We start from the raw sequence: 23,530 nt of genomic DNA on the forward strand, positions 1-23,530 counted from the left end.
GGACTCCTAACCTCAATCAAATCAACTATAAGTCTAAAAACGATAATCAAATGAGCACAATATGATATCAATAGCTTTATAATTTTTTCAGCACCTCAATAAGAACAATGCAATGCTATTTGGAAAACATCATGAATAAGTCAAATAGAATTAAAATACACTAGAAATCATTTTATTTACCATACTATGATTCAAATAAGTATTTATAGTTATTTTAAAAATAATATCACTCAAAAGGGATAAAAAAAAATTGATATTTTATAATATTTTAAATATAATAAAAATATTATAAAATCTACTTGAAAATATTGTAAATCATTCAAATAGACTCCTAATCCTAAACATTGGAATGAGTTTACTCGTCTTATGGGTTGGACCATATTATTGTGCCGATCAATCCAGCTACTTGGATTAGTGTTTCATATGTCATCGACTTAGTTAATTTTATCTAAGTCATGGTACACTTACATATTCATCCATAAAAGATCAATCTTCTCGAAATATCTCATAGTCCCATAAAGATATATAAAAAAGAAGACAAGTTAGAGCAAACATTTATCTCACAATCTCACAAACAAATATTTTGATAAATACTTAATAAATAATATAAATTATAAACATAAACTTTACAAATCATGAATAGTCATACGACAAAAGGTCTAAGATATTTTATTATAATTAAAAGTCCTCTTAAGTGTCCACATGACATTACTACTGTACAAGACAACAAACCAGCCTTATTATTATTATTTTGATAAAAAGTAAGAAAAAAAATATATTCATCATCCCATTACAATATGATTAAGAATGAGAGAAAGAAATAATATTCTTGCTTGTTTTGATGATCAAGTAATTTAGGAATTACTAAAACCGTAGAGGTCAATTCAATCAATAAAAAAAAAGAATTTGATCCAGTAACGATGATCAAAAAATTTAGTTTGAAATATCAAAATAGATCTTTTTTTTTTCATTTTTTGAAGAAGTGCATATCTTACACGGATTTTAATTGATAATAGTCCGAAACAATAGTACCATTGGAGTACATACACAAATTTACTTTAAATATAAGAAGTCGAGTAAGCAAATTACTCCGAGTCGAGAGGAATAAAAAAATTAAACTAAAAATATTTTTCATATGGATCGGTTCATATGATGTTTTTGATCTTAGTCAAATAATACCATTGAGATTGACGAGAGATATTTTTAATATTATCCAAAATAAGGATACCATTTGAGAAAAATAGAAACAGTGGTATATTAAAAAAAAGATTTTTTAGGAAATCGTTGAATGCTTTTTGACTTATAGTAGTCAAAATGAGCCCACGTCGACATGCTACGGTTGTCGAAGGGTGAAGCTTATGGATAGGGCTAACAATGACCCTTCATTGTTAACAGGCCCGGCACGTTGGGTTGCATCTGCTATCACAAGGCACAGATCATACAAGCTTCAGCTTCCCGTCCCGGAATGGGAAATCATGGCCAACCAACAGTGTAGTTGGCGGCACCTGAGGCCACCAATCCCATTCTTTTTCTTCTCCTCGGAAATGAGATGAGACGTCGTATCACCTCGATCCGTCTGCATCACATGAGCTCGCTCATGGGCCTTGTCCGAATCCAAAGCAGCGTACGTCGTGGATCTTTTGTCTGTCCATTTCCTTCCCAAAATGGAAATGCTTCCAAACCTCGCCACCCTCGCTGGTGGCAGCAGCGACACAGACCACCAAGAGACGTACTTCATCTTTTCTGGACTATGATCCAAGCTTAAGAGACCGGTAAGCAACGGAGAAGATGGCATTAGGAGAGTGAACTCTACAGCGGAAATCATGTGTTAGAACCGTTCGTTTTGTTTGTGTTCCCGTTGTCCGTTCCTCGCTTCTGCATCTTCCCTGCTCTCTTTTCCTCTTGCAAGCGAGACGTATCAGAAGCCTCTCTCTCGTGATATCAATCCTTCAATTGCCTTGCAGTTTGTGCCGGAAATGTCTTCGGACCGATGGTTCACGACATGTCCTCGACGCCTCCGAGGACCGAACTCTGCATCCCGGACAAACCTGGAAACTTTTACTTTATGAGCTGAGGAACTCTCACATCGGACATCACGAGTTCGTCCTCCTTTTGCTTAAAACCTCTCGGAAATGATTCCGCTACGATTAGACCACACCTCTGATAATTGGCTTGCTTGCAGAGATTAGGATGGCCATTGGATTCAAGGCCGCGGCTGACAGGCACGCACTCCTTGAGGACGAGGAGGAGGAGGAGGAATAGATAGTGCTGCAACATTTATTACCAAGCCTTTTGTCATCGCTTTCCCATTTCAATCCTCACCATTGCCATATTGATGTAAGTTTCTTCGGGTTGCTTCTACAAGCCCAGGGGCGGGGAGGCCTTGTTTGGAGGGGAGGAGGGCGGCAGCGCAAAGCTCTAACGCGTGTCTTGCCGCCACTGTCGCGGGCGACATGGGGAGAGGGAGAACGGAGATAAAGAGGATAGAGAACCCGATCCAGAGGCAGTCCACTTTCTATAAAAGAAGGGACGGTCTGTTTAAGAAAGCCAGGGAGCTCTCTGTTCTCTGCGACGCCGACCTCCTCCTCCTCCTCTTTTCCTCTTCCGGCAAGCTGTATCAGTATCACTCCCCTTCGGTCGCCAGGTGAATGCATGCCTTCTTCCTATACCTATAGCACATACACACACACACACACACACACACAGCATTAAGCTTACCTGCAGCTTTTGCTCGACCGCAGTGCCAAGGAGCTCATAGAACGGTATGAGGTGGCCGCCCAAACACAGATTCGGGGAGACCGTCGCTTGGTATGCTCTCTCCGTTTAACTCTCGCCCTCGTGCTCGGCTTAAGTTCACCAACTTGTACGTAGGAACGGAACGCAGAGATGGAGATGGTGGAGAAACTGTGCGACACTTTAGAGAGAGAGCTCAGGTGACTTGAAATGTCTACCTCGGGAGATCAACGGCTGGTGCCGCAGCTCGCTTACGGTTCCCTTGTTTCCTTTCTTGCATTAGATTCATGAAGGTTGACGAGGGACAGCAGTACTCGCTGCCGGATCTGGGCCTTCTGGAGCACAACTTGGAGACGGCCATCGGCAAGGTCCGAGTGGAGATGGACCGGAAGATAGGGGCACAGATCCACAAACTCGAAACCATGGTTTGATTCGTCTTCCAAAGCCCTTCTCTTTTGGGGGTGTCTCTTTTGCATCTTGCAATGATTTCGTTCTTCCATTTCAAGGTAAGAGATCGCCAACAAGAAAGATACGGTCTGTGCGACAAGGTATGCGTTCTCTCGCAATAGTGCAGCTGCCGCTTGAGTACATATAGACAGTCGTTCCCCTGTTAGCAACCCTCATATCATGTAGGCCAAAATGCATAGCTTGCAGAGGTAAAGTTGCGTCCTCCATGCTTGCAGATTGCACGAGTGCAGACGCTTAGAGGCATGGAAGCAGATGGATCTGCCTCTTCAACTCCAGGACTGGACCTGAGACTGGGTACTTACTCATCTGTCGATACTTGGCTTGGCAGCTCCCCGTGGTTCTCAGCTCATTTCTGACTAGATCTGCCATTTACTCTCGCACACAGGTCTAAATTAACCAGGGTCGATGAAGCCAACTGATGAGCTGAAAAGTTGGAACTCAGGATGATCTGATGATGTTGCAGCTTTCTGGCTGCAATCGAGGGCAACAAGGAGAGCTTGTAAAAATATCTCAAATTCAACGAAATTGGAGAACTTGATTTCAGTTCCCCTGTTTATTTCCAAGCATCACTCTGCTATTTCCTAGAATTATGGTGCTAATGCTTGCTTGCTTGCATCATTCTCTATCAACCTGCATCACTGTTGTTTTGGTGCTCATAGAGTAAAAGAGGCTTCGAGGCCTACTCTGAACTCGAATGGGTGGGCATGGCAAAGCTTCGATTTCATCAGAGAAGCTAATGCCCAATCTGAAACATGCTTGCTTGCACGACCAAAGTTGGACTAATCCTTCCCATCCCGTCAATGCCAAGCAAGCGATCGAACTAAGATTAATGACTTCAACAAGAACAAACAACAACCAAGGATGATGCAAAAAGATGGTCAAAATATTACCAATTTAATTCAACCATAACGCAAACACTATAAGATTTGGATGCTAAGCTTTGGTAGAGTGGTTTGACCAATGTCTTTTCTATTTCTACTTACCTGTTCAGTTTCCTTTTTAGTATTCTCTTACAGGATTATATGTTTGCTGTGTGTGTTTGGAGGCTTATGGCTGGCAAGAACTGTCTGAGAATGACAACCGCTTGTTTTCCTTAATGATCGATGAACAACATGTCATTATCAGCATCGACTTTCAATATGGGGGACCTCATTCTCCACTTCTTGGAATGTTCATGGCCTGCACGGTTGGTTCCATCAGTGAGGAAACCATTGGAAGAGATGCAGAAAAGGAAGAACAAGAAAGGGGGCTTCCTCCACGGAACGTGGCTTCTGGGTTAATCGAGAATGGAATTCGACATGGTGGTGATGGGAGATGCTGCTGCATCGACAGTCTCTGTTACTGACCTTAAAGATCATGGAATAAAAGAACCTGATTCATCCATGCCGAGCGAGTTCTCAACTGTGATTCCCGATTCCAGAACTCATCATCCGTGTCAAAACCAAAGCAAGATCCACTATTGTTACTTTTTTCCTTGGCAACTAAACCAATCCAAATGGTTCCAAAACATGCACAGAATCGTACTTCATCCTGCTATCGATCATCTTCCACCAAGCTGCTCCATTATTAACCTTGCTTTCCTCTATCAGCCGTCTGTTTTATAGGCGTGCGCACAGATTGCCATCACCCAGGTTGACTTTGTCGCCGAGGACTCCATTACACGGAACGAGGAAAAAGAAACTCCGATCGAAATGGGGGATTTCCGGATTGATAGAGAAAAATTAGGGAGGAGGAGTAAACGATGGAGAGAGAAGGAAACGGCGTTGGGTCAAAAGGTAGCCGAAAAATGCGAAGTCACGGGGCAACCCGACACCGGTGGGTGGGCTGTGGTTTGACCCACGGCATCGTGTCCCCTTCCGTTGACTACGTGACCTAACATCGTTGAACGACGATCGTGCACCGAGAAGAGAGCCACCACCTAATCCACGCACGCTTGTCCACAAATATATATCGATGCCAATTGATGTGGGGCCCAGCTTAAATGCATGATAATTATTTTTTTCTCTTTTTCTTTCAGACCAAATTAATAATTAATTTTATTAAAATAAATTTTGTAAATGCAAGATAATTAATAATTAATTTTGTTTCTTAATCGTGATTTTTTCCCCCCAAAATTATCACTGACAAAATTGGGTAAAGCATCACTAAATATTGAGTTTTTAGAATAACTAATTTAGATTAGAGATAAGAGATAATTTGAAGTGATACGAAATAATAAGTAGTGTCATCTACTTAGACAGCGACGTACGTGATCTACGGTTCTTCTTCTCGTTGTAAGTGACAGATGTGCTGAATCCGTGAATCACTGATCAATCTTGGATTCCGCTCGTTGGGGTCGACATCATCTATCCCTCGAGAGTCAAACATTATTGAGTTGACGTTGCTGTCGACAAACCACCAAATCGCAATATGTCCATATCGAAATTAAACTATATTATAATTATATGTTGACTAAGTAGCGAGTGGTTTCCACCGGTGACGGGGGAAGGAACGTTATGGTACCGAGGACGTAAGGAGAAGGACGCCTGCACAAGACTCGTCCACGTCTCGGAAGTGAAGTGTGCGTGCTATTCGACGAACCATTCTTTTGGTAGGCATAGGAATAATGCAAACAAAACGCATACATAATCTATTATTAGCCTCGGAATGAGAAAAGAGAATGACGACTAAACGCACAAGTGGTAGTCAAAAGAGTGGTCCTCATCGATGACTGACTTATCAAGTCCATGCTATCAACCATCAACTCTCATTTGGTTCATTCAGTGCATGCTAAGTTCTTTTGTCTATTTCTCTGCAACTATGATCATTTTTTTTTTTCTTCCGAATATAAATCGATTAAGACCTCAAAATTATAGTCGTTTTAGAGAATTACAAATAAATCTAATACGTAAGATTTCCTTGTAAAATAGGATTAATTTTTATGGATAAAATTGGTTGAAGATATATTATATTTGGAGGGGAAAGTTTGAGTCTTCAAAGTCAGCCAAGAAAATTGAAGTGGCTACATCAACCATCTCATGGTCATGGTCAACATTGATTTAATTTGTGAGCTAAAACAAGTGATTAGATGACTTGTGGTAAAGGAGATCCACTAGTTCAAGTGCCACTAAATTAAGACTCAAATGGAAAGTGTTTATGTTGGCTAATGTAAGACTTAGTACCATATTTTGTAACACAAGCTGACTGTGAGTTGAGCATGTAGATTGTCATACTTGCTCATCCCTCTGAAAGCCCTCACTTCTCATTTATCTCTGCGTGTGTGTGAGAGAGAGAGAGAGAGAGAATTGGATGCTGGATGCTCTTTGGCCCCTTCTCTCTCTGTGTGTTGTGAGTAGTAATTCTAGGATGACTTCCCAGGAAGAGTGCTGCAGATACTGTGCAACTGGTCGGCTAATCTTTCGCCTCTGACAGTTCAACACCAACATGATCATTCTTCGGAATGAGTAACTACAGTGGAAAGCAGAAGAAGACACTGTAGATCCTCCAAAGCTGGTGTAGTCGATGGCTCTGAAGTCAATGTGGATCAAGAATTTTCCTGGATGTGTCATCATGGAAGATGGCACCAAACCTCTGTGCCATGGCAATACAAGTCTTTTCCTCAAGAAGAGAGAATTCCATTAAACACGGGCTACTCATCTCCAAGTCAATCTATCTTTCTCCTCCACTCTTTCCTTTTCCCACCCAACTCCCGACTCCCAACTCCAAACCAACATCCTTTTAATTCCTCCTCTCTGCTCAGTCCCACCCATATGCTTACCCCTCTGCATCAGTCCCCGAGAGAATAGCCTTCTCTTTTTGTTCTCTGAACTCGTCCATCCAATGGAAAACCTTCACCATGGATTCCATGAGAACGAGCAGCAATCTTCCCATCCCACCTCCCCTTACTCCAACTCCAGCAGTAACAACGGCAGCAGCAGCAGCAGCAATGGTGTGACAGCAGCTGCAGCAGCGGCCGCTTGTTCGCCCACACCTCTCACTCCCCAGTCCTTACCGAAATCCGTCGACACCAATCCTTTCCCCACCACCTTCATCCAGGCTGACGCCTCTTCCTTCAAGCAAGTAGTCCAGATGCTCACAGGCTCCGTGGTGACGGCCGCCAAGCACGCCGGCGCCACCGCAGCGCCGCCAACCAAGAACTTGGTTTCGCCCGCCGCGAAGGCCACCGGCCCCAAGAAGCCAACTTTTAAGCTCCATGAGCGCCGGGGCAGCCTCAAGAACCTGAAGATGATAAGCCCAATGATCCCAGGTTTCGTCAAGACCGACCCGAGTTCTCCCATGGGCGTGGCCTTCTTCTCCCGGAGGCAGCCGGAGATCCTTTCGCCGAGCATGCTGGACCTGCCGTCGTTGAACCTCAGCCCCGTCACGCCTTTGATCCCCGATCCGTTCAACCGGACGCCGCAACCCAGTCCGGCCGCCGCCACCGGAGCAGCGATGTCGGCCGAGGACCGGGCGATTGCCGAGAGGGGGTTCTACTTCCACCCTTCGCCAAAGACCACGCCGAGGGGCTCGGAGCCGCCGAGGCTGCTGCCGCTGTTCCCGGTCACGTCCCCGAGACCGTCATCGGCTTCGGCTGCCGGCACTTCCATTTAGATTGGTGGTATGAGAAGAACGGTTCAAACGTACAATTTGAGCTTCTCACTCGAGAGCTTTTGATTTCTAATTCTCTCTGTCATGCAAACCGATTAATCCAACATGAGATGAATGATCTCTGCATGGTGCCTCTCTTTCTTCTCTATGTATCGTCTTCCTTATCAAGAGCTTTCTCTTCCACCTTCTTGGACATATGATAATGTCTAGTCGTGGACTAGGAAAAAAATTGATCTCTTCATGCGGTCAGTTCATTGTTCGTTTTCTTGAGAAAGCTCTTTTACCAAATTTTTTGATATATGATCAAAGATGATTTGCTTAAAGGATACCTCTCAGCCGAACTATCCCCAGATAGTTCTAATTCCCCAAAAGTCTGGAATTTGAAGGATTCAGGAGTACAAAACAGTGATTGGGAAGTTGCTGTGACATGTGTTCATGAAGCCATTCACCGATGCAAGATGAGGCTTCTGTGTTTGGCTTGGCCGAGAAGGAAGAATTTTGTGTCTTGAATTAGGTCCTGTACTACTTAGGAAGCTTGTTCTGTCTTTGATATTGACTTCCGCAAGTGCTGTGGCATTTTCCTTTTGTTAGAATAACTTGAGGGCTGCTGAGTTTGATGGAAAAGGAGAAGCTTCCCATGGAGTGTTTGGGACTGCCACTTCAAAAAGGAGTGGTTGGTTTGCTTATGCTGTAATAACTGGAAAAGAGATTAGATAGCTGGAAAGCACAACTCTTTTTCACTGAAGAGAGATGAAGCTTACTTACATGGAAGCAGATTTGAAAAGAAGAAAGAGTTTGGCAGGCTTGGAATCATTAATTCACCAGATTTTAATCATGGCTGAACACTATCAGATTCTCATTCTTCTCTGCTCCTCTCATCTCCTTTTGTTTCAAGAGAGATAAGAAGATAAGTGCCAGAGAATTGGTGGTCTGCTTTAGACTTCCACTTTGCTTGTCATTTAAAATGTGATGTGCATTCTGCTGCTTTTTCTTTGCTTGACAACCAATGAACCGACTCCCTTTGTCATGATGCACCGGCCTAACCTCAGTCCAAACTCTAATATTAAGTGAACATGGAGTAAAGAACCGTAACAAAGGAGGGCAGAAACTGTGCCTTCACAGACACAGCAAGGCTTGTTATCATATCTCAAGTTTCATGTCCACTAGACCTATCACAATAGTCTTTGTTACAAGTGAGTTTGGAAAAGGTCTTGCTCTTGGAGCAAAGTGTCAACAGAGAACCTGTCTAGTGTGATTCCTGCTATGCCAAGGTGTAGCGTTTTGACTGAAGCCACAAGATGCAAGGAGCTGCTGAAAGAGTGTTCAGGTCATGTCAATAGCTTTCTGCTACAGATTTGGTTTCATCCTTCTTTTTCTTTTGGTTGAATCTGATACCATCTGTAGCCAACTTAAAATTGACTTGTGTTGCAGTAGTACATGGAGAAACTGCAACAGAGAGTCTTATGAATATGTAATTCGAAGGAAGCCAGCATTCGGTGCAGTTTCTTTCTTCACACACCAAAACCTCACAGAGAAGTTGGTGATGAGTAGTGTCAGAACAGGGCATACACAGTTTATACTTCACGAGGAGATTGATGTGATTAAAGTTAGCTAATCTCACTTGCCTTCAATGATGAACCGAGTCAATCAACAACACAGATCCCTAGATCAAGACAAACCACAGGGAAGAAGATCTCGAAGTGACGACTCTAAACTGGTTGTGGAGTTGGCCACCGAAACATGAGAATCCCTTGATGTGATGAGAGAAGAGAGACGAGGTTAGACGAAGGTTTTGGTGCTGCCTCTTCAGCTTCTGCCGCCTGTTGCCTCTCTCTCTCTCTCTCTCTCTCTCTCTCTCGTCCTACCACTGGGGTCTTCTCTTCTTGTTGAGCTCTGCAGTCATGAAGGTGCCGATGCAGTAGCACAGCAGTAGTAAGCGCAGGACCTGTTGGTGTCAATAGTAAACGTGTTTCACGAAAAGCTTCCAGTAACCATCAACTTTCAATCGGCTTTGGTGATCGTGTTGCTGAGATCGTCGGTCAAACCGCATCAAGAAACGTGGAAACCTTTGAGCTTAGATGGCATATGCTGAAGCAAAAACCAGATAGGGCGTATATAATAAATACCGAGAACAAGAATCCGTGTGCTTATCCTAACACGGCAGCCCAAATTGACCAACTTGGCGAGCGCGACGGTAAAAATCCGTAGCGGCGACGCGTCCCTGTCGATCAGCGATGGCGACGCTCCCCGTCGCCATCTTCTCTGACCTCTCTCCTTCCCACCTTCCCCTCTCCGCTGTCGCTGCCCAGGCAGCGCCCAGGTGGAAGCGGTCAGGTCCTCTGACGTCAGACGCGGGTTCAGACAGGTGGGGCCACCTTTCCTTCCTTTTTTAAGTGGAGACTCCCTGTTTCCTGCCCGGATCGAGACGGCGCACCCACCGCACCGTACATTATTACGCTACCAAACTAAAATATCCTTTCCCCCGCGGCAAAGACGGACGGTTAGGATTCTATCAGAACTGGCAGAGTGGAATGATCGAGGCTGCTCGCAATTATTATCTGATCGAGCAGGGGAGCGCTCTCGATCGAATGCGCCCAAATAGACGCGGAAACAGCTACGGAGAGGAAGGGACGAAGCCGTACCCGACTCGTCCCTCCGCCGGACGCGCGAAATAAAGAAGGGCGATCTGTCGTCCCCTTCCTTCTTCCGCAGGCGGACGAGGTTACGCCCCATGGATTCTGCGTGCGTCTCCCTTTCCCTTCCTTCTTTTTGCACCCATCAGTTGCAAATGCTTTTATTGATCACGGTGGGGTGCTCGTTTGCTTTGCCTTTCGCAGGTTTTGTGCGTGGCCTTCTGTTGATTGATCGATCGATCGATTTCGTGTGCCATGGAGATGTTGATTGGGTTCGTTCTGTAACGATGGAGATTCGGATCCGGCGAAGGCGTGATAGATTCGGGTGTGGCGGCGGCGTTTTGGGGTTTGCATCCTGGTCGTTCCTGTGTTCTCCTTGATCGAGGCCTTGTAACGACTTCGAGGTCGGATCTTTGACCTCCGATCTGGAGGAAAATGGAGGAGGAGCGTAGCTCTTGGGTGCTGAGGGCCAAGTTTTCCCACACGCCCTACCAGCGATCGGGCTCTGCGCGAGTGAGCTTGGCCTCTGATTTGGCCCTGCTGACCGAACCCAATGAATCGAATTCGGGTGGCGCGTCGAGTTTGCCGTCGAACAGGTCCTCTTTTCGGTCTGGCTGCCATTCCTTGCCGAGTCCGACGAACTCGCGCGTGGGACCGCGGGAGAAAAGCTCCGCAAAGAAGTCGAGTACCCGACCTGATGATGGTGGTCCGTCGGAGGCGAAGAATCCGGGGAGCCCGAGCGCCCAGTGTTCTGAATTCTCCTTCTATCCCCAAGGATTCCCGGCTCTGAAATCAGGAGGAGCGAGTTCTGCCGCAGTCGTGAGCTGGAAATTTCCGGTTTCTCGTCAGAAAGCAGAAGGCTTGAGTTCTACCATGGGCGCTGCCTGTTCTGGATGGGCAAAACTAGATGCCAATTACCGTCATGAGCGGGATCCTAAACCGAAACAAAGGTCGATATCACCTCTTCCGACCACCATCCTCTCCGAGGTCTTCAAGGAAGCTCGTTCGATCGGGAAAAGATTCTCCACTCCGCCGCCGTCCAGGAAAAGGTGCGACAGAAGCCGTGAAAATCACGAGCTTGCTTGGAGAACAGCTATTGAATCGACTCATTCTAATAAGTCGAGGGCCAGGAAGGAGACTTCTTGGGCGAGGTACTTTGATCATGGGACAGGGAAGGTCACTGCCTTGGAGACGACAGAGAAATGGAACGTTGATCTTTCCCAATTGTACCTTGGGTTTAGGTTTGCCTGCGGTGCTCATAGTAGGCTATACCATGGCGTCTACAAGGATCAACCGGTTGCTGTGAAGATCATCAGGGAACCTGATGATGACGAATATGGAGTGATGGCTGCACGACTGGAGAAGCAGTTCACCAGAGAAGTCACAATGTTGTCACATCTATATCACCGCAATGTGATTAAGGTGCACGTCGCTACTTCTTAGGTTTCGTGTTTGTCTGGTTACGTCTAATTCATCAGCTCGGTTATGATTAATGATAGCACGATATTGTCGTATACCTCTTGCTTTTATTCTCCATGAGTTACTGAAATCTTTTAACTGGTCTTCGACTTTGTTCTAAGTCAGTTACAGGAAGCTTACTGTAGTATAGATTGCTTACCTGACAAAACCCCTAACTAAAACATCTGGTAAAGTGATTTTCCGGTAACCTCATGATCATTAGAAAGTTTACCTCGAAAGAGAAGAAAAAGAGAAATTAATATTTCCTTTTTATGAATATAGAGCAAAATTATGTGTCCTGAACAGATTCATGATCACTAACTGTACGTATGTAACTGATCATATGCTAGATCCCTAACATTATCTATGAATTAATTGAATTATCTTTAGTTCCCATAATTACGTTGTGCACGAAGGAGTTATTATTATGCTAGGATTTTCTTTGGTTTTTTTCTACATCTTTCACATGTTAGGTGGTCCAAATTGTCCAATTATCTTATTTTGATATCGAATGCTTAATAATGTATGGAATGACAAACTGTCCTTGACGAACTTGATTTCCAGTGGAACATGTCGATTGCTTGGTAGTCCTTTGTAATCTGATCTTTCTCCTTGTGGAACCAAGATACCCTGAGGGTTAAGAGTAACTTCCCTTGGGATGATGCTTTTGCACAACGCCTTTGCATAACTAATGCTATGTTGTAGGCAGAAAATAAACGTAATGCTATATTATGGCAAGGACTGAAGTATGACATAACCCATAACTTGTCAAGAGCCAGTCCTCTGAAGAATTTAATAGGCACAATTTGTTTATCCTGATATGACTACTGCCACAGGATGGTGCATTTCAAATGCACTGATATAAATAGAAATGTGGGCATGTTATTACGCATGCAATTACAACACAGGTGTGGGCTATCTTTTAATTCCTCATGTTACTGGAGTGTTATTGCCTTCTACTAGAACAAATGCATGTCAAGGGAAAACGTATATAAAACATGTCTATGCTCATTTGGGAACAAAACATTCTGGATGGTGATAAATATGGTGAGTGTATATTGCTTGTTTCAAAGAAATTTATCTCACCCCCAGCAAGATCAACATCATATGCAATCAATAAAGCAAAAAGATTATCATATGCTTCTGAATGAAATGGTCAAATCTTTTGTAGTCTTAATTGCTCCCATACTAATGTAATTTCTGGCTACTTATCAGCTCCATCTATCTGCCAAATTAATTAGCATGATCAATAAGATATTAGAGGGTGACTTCAGCTACATTTAGCTTTATAAGCTGTTGTAATATATCACTAATGTTGCTTCACACAATGTAAATGTACATGCAATGTTATGTGAGGTAACATGTTCTGTGGAATCTGAATCCTTGCTTCAAGGATGTCAGTATGTGCTGTGACTGTCATGCACCAACCTTGCTAAGTTTGACTAATAGCATTTAAGATATGGAACTTAAGTAGGCGATGCACTGGTATGGTGTTAATTTTGTGCTTTTTATTGTTATCTATGATGTAATGCAGCTCGCAGGGGCATGGAAACAACCACCAGTCTTTTGCATCATCACCGAGTATCTTCCTGGAGGCTCTTTAAGAGCATTTTTGCGCAAGCTTGAGCACAAATCTCTTCCTTTACAAAGATTAATTTCAATTGCCTTAGATATCACACGAGGAATGGAATATATTCATTCACAAGGAGTTATCCATCGTGACTTGAAACCTGAGAATATCCTTTTTGATCAAGACTTATGCATAAAAATTGTAGATTTTGGAATAGCATGTGAGGAAGCATATTGTGATGCAGTAACAGAGGACCCTGGAACTTATCGCTGGATGGCACCTGAGATGATCAAACATAAACCATATGGACGGAAAGTTGACGTGTATAGTTTTGGGTTATTGCTGTGGGAGATGGTGACAGGGACAATCCCTTATGAGGACATGACACCAATCCAAGCAGCTTTTGCAGTAGTCAATAAGGTACGCTTTTCATCATAATATTTCCTTCGATTACCTGAAATCAACCATGGTTTGCCTTATCTGTGTATATCGGTGTACCGATCAGCTGTCGGTACGGTACGTATCAAATTATACCAAGTCGTACTGAGAATACTGACACATGATATTAAACCTTCTACGTAGTAGGGTTTAGTTACTGTTTTAATGCATGATAAGATTTGTTCTGCACTACTATGTTCAGTAGTCTAATTTCAGAGTTTTATCAAGAAGAAAAGGCATCTGATGCTCAAATTACATTCTTGATATTTTAGAACTTGAGGCCAACCATTCCTACTGATTGTCCTGCACCTTTGAGAGCCCTGATAGAGCAATGCTGGGGAGTACTTCCTGAGAAGAGGCCTGAATTTTGGCAGATTGTGAAGGTGTTAGAGCAGTTTGAATCTGCTGTAGCTCAAGATGGAACACTAAATCAGCTTCAAAACTTGTCCTGCCATGAGCACAAGAAACGATTAGTCCATTGGATCCGAAAGCTGAAAACTCCCTCGCATGCAGATAGCTCAATTGCCCAAATGCCCAGACTGTTATAACTTCTCTCTCTCTGCAACCCATCACTTTCGATGGACTTATGCTGGTTTTGCCGTGGCGTTTCATCCTTGATCTGCAGATTATACCACGACTGATCTCAAAGTTCTCTCTCATCAGGTGCAGAAGTCGTCTCCATCTCTCCGCGTACAAGGACACCTGGATGCATTATTGTGCATGATAAACAGTCTATATTCTCCATTGTCAGATTATACATGTACCATAGTAGCAGGAAGTATCATTCTTATTAGGTCAATTTCTATTTTCTTAGATGTATATTTGCGTATTAGGTTTGTAGCAATGCATTTCAAAATGGTTGAGGCAGATGCTTTACTACTGATCAGTTTTGCATTTGGTCTTTAAATGCAAAATGGAAGCAAAAGATGCTGACAAATGCATTATTTCGGAAGGAATAGAGAACATAGTGAGCCTGATGGCGTTTTGAGGTCAAATATAGAAAGGAAAGAGAGTAGCCTCTGAAGCATCGACAACTCTTGGGAGAGAAGTCACTGTGCCATTGGCATGTGGACGAACATTGCTACGTAATAAGAAAGATTAATTGCTTCGTTGACCGATTGGGAGCTTTTAAAGATGGGGTTTGGGTGTAATCCAGGCAAGAGAAGACGTAAGAGGAGGAACAAGCACTTGAAAACAAGAAAAGATCCAGGTAAGTCAACACACTAAAAGTGAAAAGGAAGTCTCTTTATTTGGATGAGTGTCTTTTAACACTTGAATGGTCATGTGCTCCCTTTTATTGGTCTTTGTGTTGAAATTTGGAGTCCAAGTTACTCCCCCCTTATTTAAGCAGTCAACTTCCACATACTTGTTTTTTTGGTCAAAACCATTGCATGTGGCCATCGTATGATGGTGTTACAGGGTAGGAGGATTTCTATCCTAACCTGCATGACAGTAACTGGCAAATCATTTATGGTCATATGAGTTTGTAACAGAGCCATAGATTTCTAATTTTTCAGCCATTGCTTGCTGGCTTTTTGCAGCCAGAATTCGATAGTTATGTCCTCTCATTACTCATCTGAAAGTGTTGTGGTTTAAGTAAAACAGGCAAAACATTTGCTATGAAGAACAATATTCTCAATGAATATTATCCCATCTAACATATTAAATTCAAGCCCAACAGGATTCCTCCAGCAAAAGTGTTGCAATTGGCGATGCCATGCAAAAGCTGATGATTCAACATTTTTTATTCATACGCTATCAAATGTTTTCTTGCTTCACACTTCCCAATAGCTGCATCTGCCGATCTTTCTTCCCCCTCTGAATGTCCAGATCTTGGCAAATGTCACAGATAGATATTTGTAATGAATTCAACTCAGGCTGCAGTTCTGCTGCATCAACGCCGAGACGTTCTATTTACATTGGTTCCGGCCGAACTTGTTGGACCGAACAATCCCATCCATCAGCAAAGTTACCCTCTGAGCCCCCGGTCCGGGCCGGAGCCGTGTCGGATCCCCGACCTCGGAGCACGGCGGACTACCCGCACACCACCCACCCGGGACGAAGCTTCCATTAGCCCTGCCAAGAAGCTCCGCGTCGATCTTGTCCAGCACGGGTTCGTCCCGCCTGAACTTGCGGGCGAAAGGAGCGTTGCTGCCTACCAACTTAGACATGTCGGCCATGGTGAGGACGCGCGGGTGCTGCTTCGGCGGCACATCCCACGCGATGTAGTGAAGGTCATGGTTGGCGACGGTGTTGGAGAACTCGGGCGCGTTGCAGATCACTGTCTGGAAGTAGCCTTCGGAGGAGGAGATGAAGTTGGTGTAGTACATGAGGAGCCTTCTCGGCAGGTTGTCCCATCCCCACACGCAGAACTCGACGAACTCCCGCGACAGAGCAACCCATGCAGAGCCTGTTAGAAAAAGTGACGACCCCACCGTCAACGCCTGAAATCTCTCAGTCGTGGATCCAAAGTTCCAGCAACAAGTACCTGTGAACAGCTTGAATGCAGTCGGTGTCTCTCTTCTCTGACTTACCCATAAGATATCAGTCTTCTTGCTCATGTATAATCCAGGGTCAACGATCAAAGGTCTCGCTCTCTGGTCCCTGTAAAAACAATCGCCTGAACATTACAACAGAAGAAGCACACTCCACTCAGCCCAAAACAATTTAAGCAATTCTACGAACTCTTTCCAATCCAATCGGCTCGTGTGCTCCACAAAGCTTATGTTCCGCGGCAAGGACGAGAAGGTGTGCAGTATATCTGCCACCAGACACAAAAACCAGTCACGTACACTGCAAGTCTACAAGAAAGCCGACAAGTGTGAGAGGAGGCTCACCGTCTTGTGTAACGAGAGGGTAATCAGAGGCACTGAGGTTGATGAACCAGTCCCACTGCCCGCCCTTCTTGAGAAGCACAGCACAGGCGTGGAGCGCGTTGGCTATCACCATCGGCCCTCGATAGGTAACCAGGTTCGACTTCTTGATTACATGCACGTTCCCGACCTTGGCGAAGAGGGTCTCGTTGGCGACGCGCGAAATCAACCGCAGCCGCTCGCTCGCCGGAGATTCCAAGTCCAAGTGCACGACGTAGAGGTTCCGAGGATGGTACAGCGCCCGCAGCGTCCTCCACAGGCGATCCAGATCTCCCTTGGATCCGGAGATAAAGTAGGCCAACCTGGGAATCGGGGAACCGACAGGCGGCGGCGGCGTCGAAGCGGGGAACGATGTGGACTCCACGATGGCAGGGGTCGTGGCGTTGGTCAGGAAGTACATGGTGTGGATGGAGGAGAGGATGCTCATGTTCGAGGCGGCGGCGAAGAAGACGAGGACAATTGAGATCAGCATCACAGCCCACACCCATCTTTTATCCATGGCACAGTGTAGCAGAGGAATCTTCGCTTTCATCATCTCCATCACGGCCACAACCTCCTCCTGTGCAGCTCAGATTCGTGCCAAATCGCAGCGTACTGCACACGTGAAGGAGGGAACGAGTCCAACGGAGAGACTAGGGTGAGAAGAAGAGGAAAGGGAAGAAGATGACGCACGAGGGCTCGGAGAAATAATAAGGCGTCGGCAATGCTAGAACACGAGAATGAATCATAACAAAACAGGATAGGGATAGTTGAAGGAGATAAAGAAGGGAACCAGAAGTAGTTCTACGGGATACGAGAACCACATAGAAAGTGGATCCTATCGCCGCCCAATCCGAGCGGCCTTCTTCTTCTTCGTCTTCTTCTTATATGCTACAATAGCCTCCTTTCTCGGTTAAACTCCACCTTATGGTTTCGTATTCATATTAAGCATTTGACTTGTCACAAGTGGGAAGAGAAACGCCTCTGGGCACGCGCATCGGAAACGCTTGGGCATTTAAGCCACGAAATAAAGAGAATAAAAAGGGGGCAAATACAATATTTGTGAGGATAAATGTGTGAGAAAAGGGGAGAAGTGGCATTTGATCCACCGGAGACGGCAGCCATTTGTAAGACCAGTCCATAACGCCATTACGCCTAATTACTTACGTGCTTCTTTGTCGATAGTGTTGGATACATTGATGTGGTCGTCCGACGGCTTGTCATTGGAGTCGTCGCTCCGGTCCTGCTAGTTTGGTCCATCTCGCTCGTCGGAGGGTCAATATGATTACGTCTTTGTCGCTCGTTTCTCTTTGATGCTGCTAATTCATATGAGGAGAATATTATAATCAAATATTATAATATTTTTCTTTAATCTTGCACGAATTGGTATATTATATATATATATATATATATATATATATATATATACCAATTCGTGCAAGATTGCCGCTCTCCTCGCACGACTATTCAAGCTTTCGTTGGAGAGAAGCACACGTCCTAGGTAGCGAGATGGAAGAGTCGCGACACACCGACCCGAACCCTAGCGAGGAGGTGTTCCATCCGAGAGGAGGAGGAGGAGGAGGTAAGAATGATCCCTTCCCATGTAAATTTGCCCCTCGATCGTAGGTTTTTAGCAATTCTTTTTTGGGGGTGACGAGGCAGCTTAGATCGGTTTGGGGCGGGGGCGCGTCTGGGGACTTTTGTGGTTAGAAGGGCTTCTTGGGCTTGGTAACGCGAGAAAGATTCCGGATGGGCTTGCCGACATTGTTCGGGTTTGCGAAATGATCCCGTTCTTGGTTGTGATTTCGATCGGCGGCATCGGAGAGGGAGGAACGTGGGTTTTTGATCTTTTGCTTTCCATTGGTTGTTCGTTGGATGTCATGCGAGGGTTTTGAAAGAGGAAGGGGAAATGAGGAGCCGGATAGTTCAGTGATGGATCGGGTATTTGTGGGTTTCTTCTGCGATAGATGAGCAAATCCGGGTTCTGTCCTCGATCCTTCGAAGAACCCCTTTCATTTTTTTGCTGGTGAACCCGTTTGCATTTACCTTTCGTATGTGATCATTAAGGTTCCCGTCTTTTCTTCCTTCCCTGATTCTTGTCGCTGAAATATTATGTACTATGAAAATTTTCTGAATTATTTTGCTACAATCTTTCTATAAATTTGAGAGGTTTTGGATATGATCGACAGGATCGTTTGAATATTCTTGGGTGGCCATTGTAAACGTCTATGCATGGCACCTGACATGGAATCCATTTCAAAGGTTTATTATTAGGGTTTCTTGATCTCCGTGCTGTGTGATGGGTTCGGTATCGTTCTTGCAACATCCGATTGAGTGGTACAAGGATGCTTGCTTGATACTATTGATAAAATCTGCATTATGTGTATGTGTACTTTGCGTGATTCGTGCCTGATTTTTCTTTGATACCATCCTAATTTGGGGGTACGCTTTAGATCAAGCGCAGGAGAGCCGGGATAGAGAAAAATAAGAGTTGCTTAGTTTCATTTTGGTTCTTCTGTTTGGTTCGTATAGTTTCTGAGTTTTAGTCAAAATATCATGTGAGTAGCGAGTTAGTGCTTCTTAGGATTACTCAAGGATGTCCTGTTTTTCCTTGTGTCTATTGTTCTTGATGTGTGTATGAACTTAAAGACTCCACTCTCTGATGTTTTCTACAAGTTCTCATGAGTCACTATGATTGTAGCACATAACACTCACTTATGGGTTGCTTCAGGTGAAGATATATTAGCAAATCTTAATAGTTGCCTGGATGTTGCATATCAGTTAGGTAAACTTGGAAATGCTACAAATATTCTGTTGGATAAATTTAGGTTAATAACTATGCATGAATTGACTACAGGCAGTCGTAATTTTAACTTGCATCCTGTTCTGTTCTGTTCTGTTTCTTTCCTCACACATCTTTTGTAAGGCATCCATCCCTGTGCAAATTTAATTTCTCATTTTCTTCATCTGATGATTAGAAGTCCACAGGTACACAAGGTAAATTTTGAGTCTCATGGGGATTTGGATGTATTTCAGAATTATCTAGATGCTAATTCTTAGACTATTTATCTTATTTTCCACCCTGTTGCTTTGCAGAAGTTCCTAATATATCCAACTTGAGTTGGACATTGCCCCTTATGGCACCTTGTCTATTAGCATCACTAGTTCATAAGAATTGAAGTTTAGGTAGTGAACAATACTTTAAGGGTGAACGTTGTAGATGATGCTGCCTCTCCATCTTCCTTTTCAAAGCATATGGTTAGGATGAACTGGTTTACCATAGCAATCGAATTGTTCTCACGCAAAGATTCATCATTGAAGGTCCTGAGTTTCTTATGTTGGTCGAACTTTGGGCAGTCATTTTTTTATGTACTATTATTTTATCTACACTATTTATTTGTTGACATCTGGATGTGGGTTTATAGATAATGACTGGGAAACTGTTCTTGATGGCTAAACATTTATACCCCTTAATGTGGTTCATGGTATCCAGGAGTCTATGGCCCAGATTGTGTAGAAAGGATGTTGACTTTGGTCAATGTTTCAGTACACTGGGATTATATTTCAGCCAAAACTTCACATCTCAGCTTAGGAATTGCTCCACTTTATTTGTAGCTTAAGAATTGGTAAGCCTCATGCCAGAATAAGGGTTGCCCTACTAGGTTTACATTTTCTGAGATCAGCATACAACTTAAAGAGTTTTTTTCATAACTTATAAAAAAATAAAAATAGGTATCTGATCTTTTGTTGGTTGATGCAATTGTTCTTGATTCAAGAATGAAGTACACACATGGTCTCTTCCTTTAAAGATGAAGAGGAATTGAGGATACATGTTCTTCACATTAAATTTGAGCTCTCAAACAGAATGGAAATTCTGAGAATACACTTAGCTATTAAATACAGATTCTGCTGCTGATATGATTATTTTCTTAGCAATTAACAAGTTTGTTTTTAGGCAAAATAGTTTCTTCCTATAAATCTTTTACCAGGACATATATGGAGATTAACTCATGAACTGACTCTATTTTGTAAACAGAAGTAATATCTACTGTCTTTGCCTTTTTGCTTGTAAGTTTAGTGCATGACTGTTGCAGAATTGACCATGTAAGGATAGGTTCTCAGTACCAACTTGGAGCTTGACTGGTGAAAGAAGCGTCACTTATCACCACTGAAATTCACAACCAAATTAATACCAATATTTTCTTATTAATTAGGATAGATAAAAATGTTTAATACAAAGGTAGACAAGGCAGATACAGCCTTATCCCATCTGACAACATGACACTGATAATAGACAGCCATGCACACCCAATTTATTTAATCAAACATAATAGTAATACCCCACACTTTTTCCATATTCCAATTTTTATATATTATTACTGATAAGTACTTCACTGGCCACATTTGTGGTCAACACAAGCGCAGGCAGGACCACACTTGCACATGCCATCATTCTCAGCAGCTGCTGGGGCATTGATCACATCGTCAAAGTAGCTGAAGAAATTACATGAAAGAACTGTAAGTGTTGATCTGTTTTAGATGCTTTTCTTCTAACTAGCATTTCTGCACATTAAATGTTATGTTGTTGTATGTTGTCGTCTTCTGGTTTATATGATCAAAATAAATCATCGAGAAATATTATGTGTTATACCTCATCTCCTGCAAGTTATGCCAGAGAAACTAGAAATGAGAAATTGGATCTTTTTTTCAAACCATAAATAGGAAAGCAAACATTAAGATTTTTTCATTCCAGAAAAATTGAGGTGTGTGGAGATGGTATGGCATCGTATATATTTTTCATATTCATGATCGTAATAAAATAATGGTCAACAACTGTCAAATTTAAATATGTTGTATACAACCTTGTAGATTTAATTACTATGCTTTACCTTTGAAAATTATTTGAAGTTATCAAATACAGTTACGGTAGCTCTAAACAAAGCAGGGCACTTTCCAGTCAATATTAAGTTAAGTTTCACTTATGCTAGAACATTGGCTAATGATGTATCTGTCATCATCTTTGTTTTCTGCTTTTGAAAATATAGCTTATTTTTAATTATATTTTCTTTTCACATACATATGTTGGGTGCCCCTCACTTATGTCACTTGAAAAATAAAAAGATCAACAAGTTAGGAAGTTCATCATGAAATGTAAAATATCAGATTGGGCCCCAGGAAAGGAGGTTGGGTAGCTAACACATATGCACACAGAAAAATTAGAAGAAAAAGAACTTATATACCTCTTTTCGGCCCCAACAATCTCAATTCCATAGCCGTTTCCCTTCTTCCTGCAAGTCAAATCAAATTCTTTTTAATTATCTCAATCTAGTGCTTTATGTGATTGAATAAATAAGGCATGGAAGACCTGTTTGAATTCTCTGCATATGTTACCACAGCGTGAAGAGTTATTTTGTACATTTGATCACTCATTAGTTACCAAAACATATAAATGATTGAGCACTTTGAGTAATTAGGTATGAGGTGTATATACCAATTTTTTTTTTTTAAATGTTTTGGTATCACAATTTTATGCATAGAGGATTATAAATCCATTATTCTCGGTGCAACTCAACATGTCCTCGATGCTAAAACATAGGCAACACAAGATGAAGGGTCGAAGTAGATGATGACTTACACGCACTGGCTCTTGTCAGCGCAGTCGCAGTTGCCACAGGTTGACATGTTGAGGTGGAATGAGATAACTGAGGGCAGAAGGCTACAAGAAAGATCAAGAGTTGTGGGATGTGTTCTTGGGGATGAGTGTTTGCTTGGTTGGTGCTTATTTATAGGCCTTTGTTTTTTTTTGGTTCCTGAAGAGACCTCCCTTCATTGTTTGTGCTGTCCACACGCCGCCACCAAGATAAGCATCCAAAGGAATCTCAATTATGGGGAGCAGAAGACAGACATACACCTCTCATGTCAACATCTTAATTCTCTGACCTTTTCCCAATGTTGGAGATAGGCATCGAAGCTTGTGAAGGTTCATCTTTCCATACCGGGTGTGGTGGATATTCTGTCATCCTCTTGCTGAGTTGTGATGGGAGTTTTGTGGAGAGTAGAATCCATCAGACTATCAGGCCAAGGAGGTGGATATGATCTCATCCATTGTTCATCAAGCAATGATAGTTTACCCAGTAAATTTATGCTGGTGGCCAAGATGGTTGTGAAGCAGGTAATCTTTGGGGTATTCTGTCACTAATTTTGGTCTCTCTGCTTGTTGGTCTAATAAGATGATAGAGGCATATTATTTGAGCAATGATTTGAACAATGTCTACTTGCATTATTACAGGAACATCGATGAAGGGTGGGGAGATTCTGAAGGTAATGGTACTTGTGCGCCTCACCTCAACATTTCTGGCGTGGTCTGGTCTGGTCTGGTCTGGTCTTTAAATCAACAGGTTCTACTGCTTCCTATACAAATCAGAATCAGCATTTTCAAGATGGGGCCAATTTTACCAGCAGCAGATAGGGAGGGGCCCAAAGGCCGGCTTATCTTCCGCTATTATACGCAACATTCTAGTTATGGAAAGTAGAACATCATGAATGCAGGCGGCTTCCACGACAATGACTTATCTTAAAATATGTTGGATTTTTAATTATATATATTTTTTAAAATCATCAATGCATTGCATACATATAAATTTAATATTATATTTTTCTTCGATCGTGAAAACTTAATTGAAATTTCTTTCTTATAAATTAAATTTTAATTTTATTATCTGATCTTTTTATCCACTTCCTGCAATCGCTTTTCTCAGCGTCATTGACATCTCACAGAATTCATAAGCAAA

At 43.0% G+C, this 23,530-nt stretch overlaps 4 protein-coding genes and 1 long non-coding RNA gene across 6 annotated transcripts; 4 read left to right on the forward strand and 1 right to left on the reverse strand.

Annotated features, from left to right (window-relative positions):
• Positions 1–2,315: 2,315 nt before the first annotated feature.
• LOC135623950 (MADS-box transcription factor 32-like) lies at positions 2,316–3,722 on the forward strand. 2 transcript variants are annotated; one of them, XM_065127425.1, is made up of 7 exons: positions 2,316–2,644; positions 2,742–2,808; positions 2,872–2,933; positions 3,017–3,158; positions 3,240–3,281; positions 3,417–3,495; positions 3,587–3,722. In XM_065127425.1, the coding sequence occupies exons 1-7, from the start codon at positions 2,454–2,456 to the stop codon at positions 3,595–3,597; spliced, it is 594 nt and encodes a 197-aa protein (XP_064983497.1). In that variant the 5' UTR covers positions 2,316–2,453; the 3' UTR covers positions 3,598–3,722. The 2 variants fall into 2 exon arrangements, with proteins under 2 accessions (XP_064983497.1, XP_064983496.1); XM_065127424.1 differs by lacking the exon at positions 3,587–3,722 and having other exon boundaries at positions 3,417–3,580.
• Positions 3,723–6,581: 2,859 nt separating this feature from the next.
• On the forward strand, positions 6,582–8,037 carry LOC135622588 (VQ motif-containing protein 4-like). Its single transcript, XM_065124567.1, has one exon. It carries the CDS (start codon positions 7,021–7,023, stop codon positions 7,789–7,791), a length of 771 nt encoding a protein of 256 aa, XP_064980639.1. The 5' UTR covers positions 6,582–7,020; the 3' UTR covers positions 7,792–8,037.
• Positions 8,038–10,282: 2,245 nt separating this feature from the next.
• On the forward strand, positions 10,283–14,773 carry LOC103997042 (serine/threonine/tyrosine-protein kinase HT1). Its single transcript, XM_009418171.2, has 4 exons — positions 10,283–10,530; positions 10,626–11,843; positions 13,414–13,869; positions 14,160–14,773. Exons 2-4 carry the CDS (start codon positions 10,857–10,859, stop codon positions 14,433–14,435), a joined length of 1,719 nt encoding a protein of 572 aa, XP_009416446.2. The 5' UTR covers positions 10,283–10,530; positions 10,626–10,856; the 3' UTR covers positions 14,436–14,773.
• Positions 14,774–15,605: 832 nt separating this feature from the next.
• Positions 15,606–17,622, reverse strand: LOC135622587 (beta-glucuronosyltransferase GlcAT14B-like). The gene is made up of 4 exons (XM_065124565.1): positions 16,725–17,622; positions 16,573–16,648; positions 16,376–16,491; positions 15,606–16,297 (listed from the first exon to the last, which is right to left on the reverse strand). Exons 1-4 carry the CDS (start codon positions 17,299–17,301, stop codon positions 15,798–15,800), a joined length of 1,269 nt encoding a protein of 422 aa, XP_064980637.1. The 5' UTR covers positions 17,302–17,622; the 3' UTR covers positions 15,606–15,797.
• A 555-nt stretch (positions 17,623–18,177) lies between these two features.
• On the forward strand, positions 18,178–23,361 carry LOC108953756 (uncharacterized). Its single transcript, XR_001979677.2, has 3 exons — positions 18,178–21,257; positions 22,336–22,911; positions 23,029–23,361. It is a non-coding gene; the product is annotated as an uncharacterized LOC108953756 (long non-coding RNA).
• Positions 23,362–23,530: the final 169 nt, after the last annotated feature.

The sequence above is a fragment of the Musa acuminata genome, chromosome BXJ2-9 (assembly GCF_036884655.1).
Source record: "Musa acuminata AAA Group cultivar baxijiao chromosome BXJ2-9, Cavendish_Baxijiao_AAA, whole genome shotgun sequence".
In the NCBI taxonomy this organism is placed as follows: domain Eukaryota; kingdom Viridiplantae; phylum Streptophyta; class Magnoliopsida; order Zingiberales; family Musaceae; genus Musa; species Musa acuminata.

Coding starts and splice junctions, on each gene's coding strand:
- LOC103997042 (XM_009418171.2), top strand. CDS start 10,857: ATGGAGGAGGAGCGTAGCTCTTGGGTGCTGAGGGCCAAGTTTTCCCAC. Junction 11,844..13,413: donor ATCACCGCAATGTGATTAAG/GTGCACGTCGCT, acceptor GATGTAATGCAG/CTCGCAGGGGCATGGAAACA. Junction 13,870..14,159: donor CTTTTGCAGTAGTCAATAAG/GTACGCTTTTCA, acceptor TTGATATTTTAG/AACTTGAGGCCAACCATTCC.
- LOC135622588 (XM_065124567.1), top strand. CDS start 7,021: ATGGAAAACCTTCACCATGGATTCCATGAGAACGAGCAGCAATCTTCC.
- LOC135622587 (XM_065124565.1), bottom strand. CDS start 17,301: ATGGAGATGATGAAAGCGAAGATTCCTCTGCTACACTGTGCCATGGAT. Junction 16,492..16,572: donor AGCCGATTGGATTGGAAAGA/GTTCGTAGAATT, acceptor TTGTTTTTACAG/GGACCAGAGAGCGAGACCTT. Junction 16,298..16,375: donor TGCATTCAAGCTGTTCACAG/GTACTTGTTGCT, acceptor TTTTTCTAACAG/GCTCTGCATGGGTTGCTCTG.
- LOC135623950 (XM_065127424.1), top strand. CDS start 2,454: ATGGGGAGAGGGAGAACGGAGATAAAGAGGATAGAGAACCCGATCCAG. Junction 2,645..2,741: donor CACTCCCCTTCGGTCGCCAG/GTGAATGCATGC, acceptor GCTCGACCGCAG/TGCCAAGGAGCTCATAGAAC. Junction 2,934..3,016: donor ACTTTAGAGAGAGAGCTCAG/GTGACTTGAAAT, acceptor TTCTTGCATTAG/ATTCATGAAGGTTGACGAGG.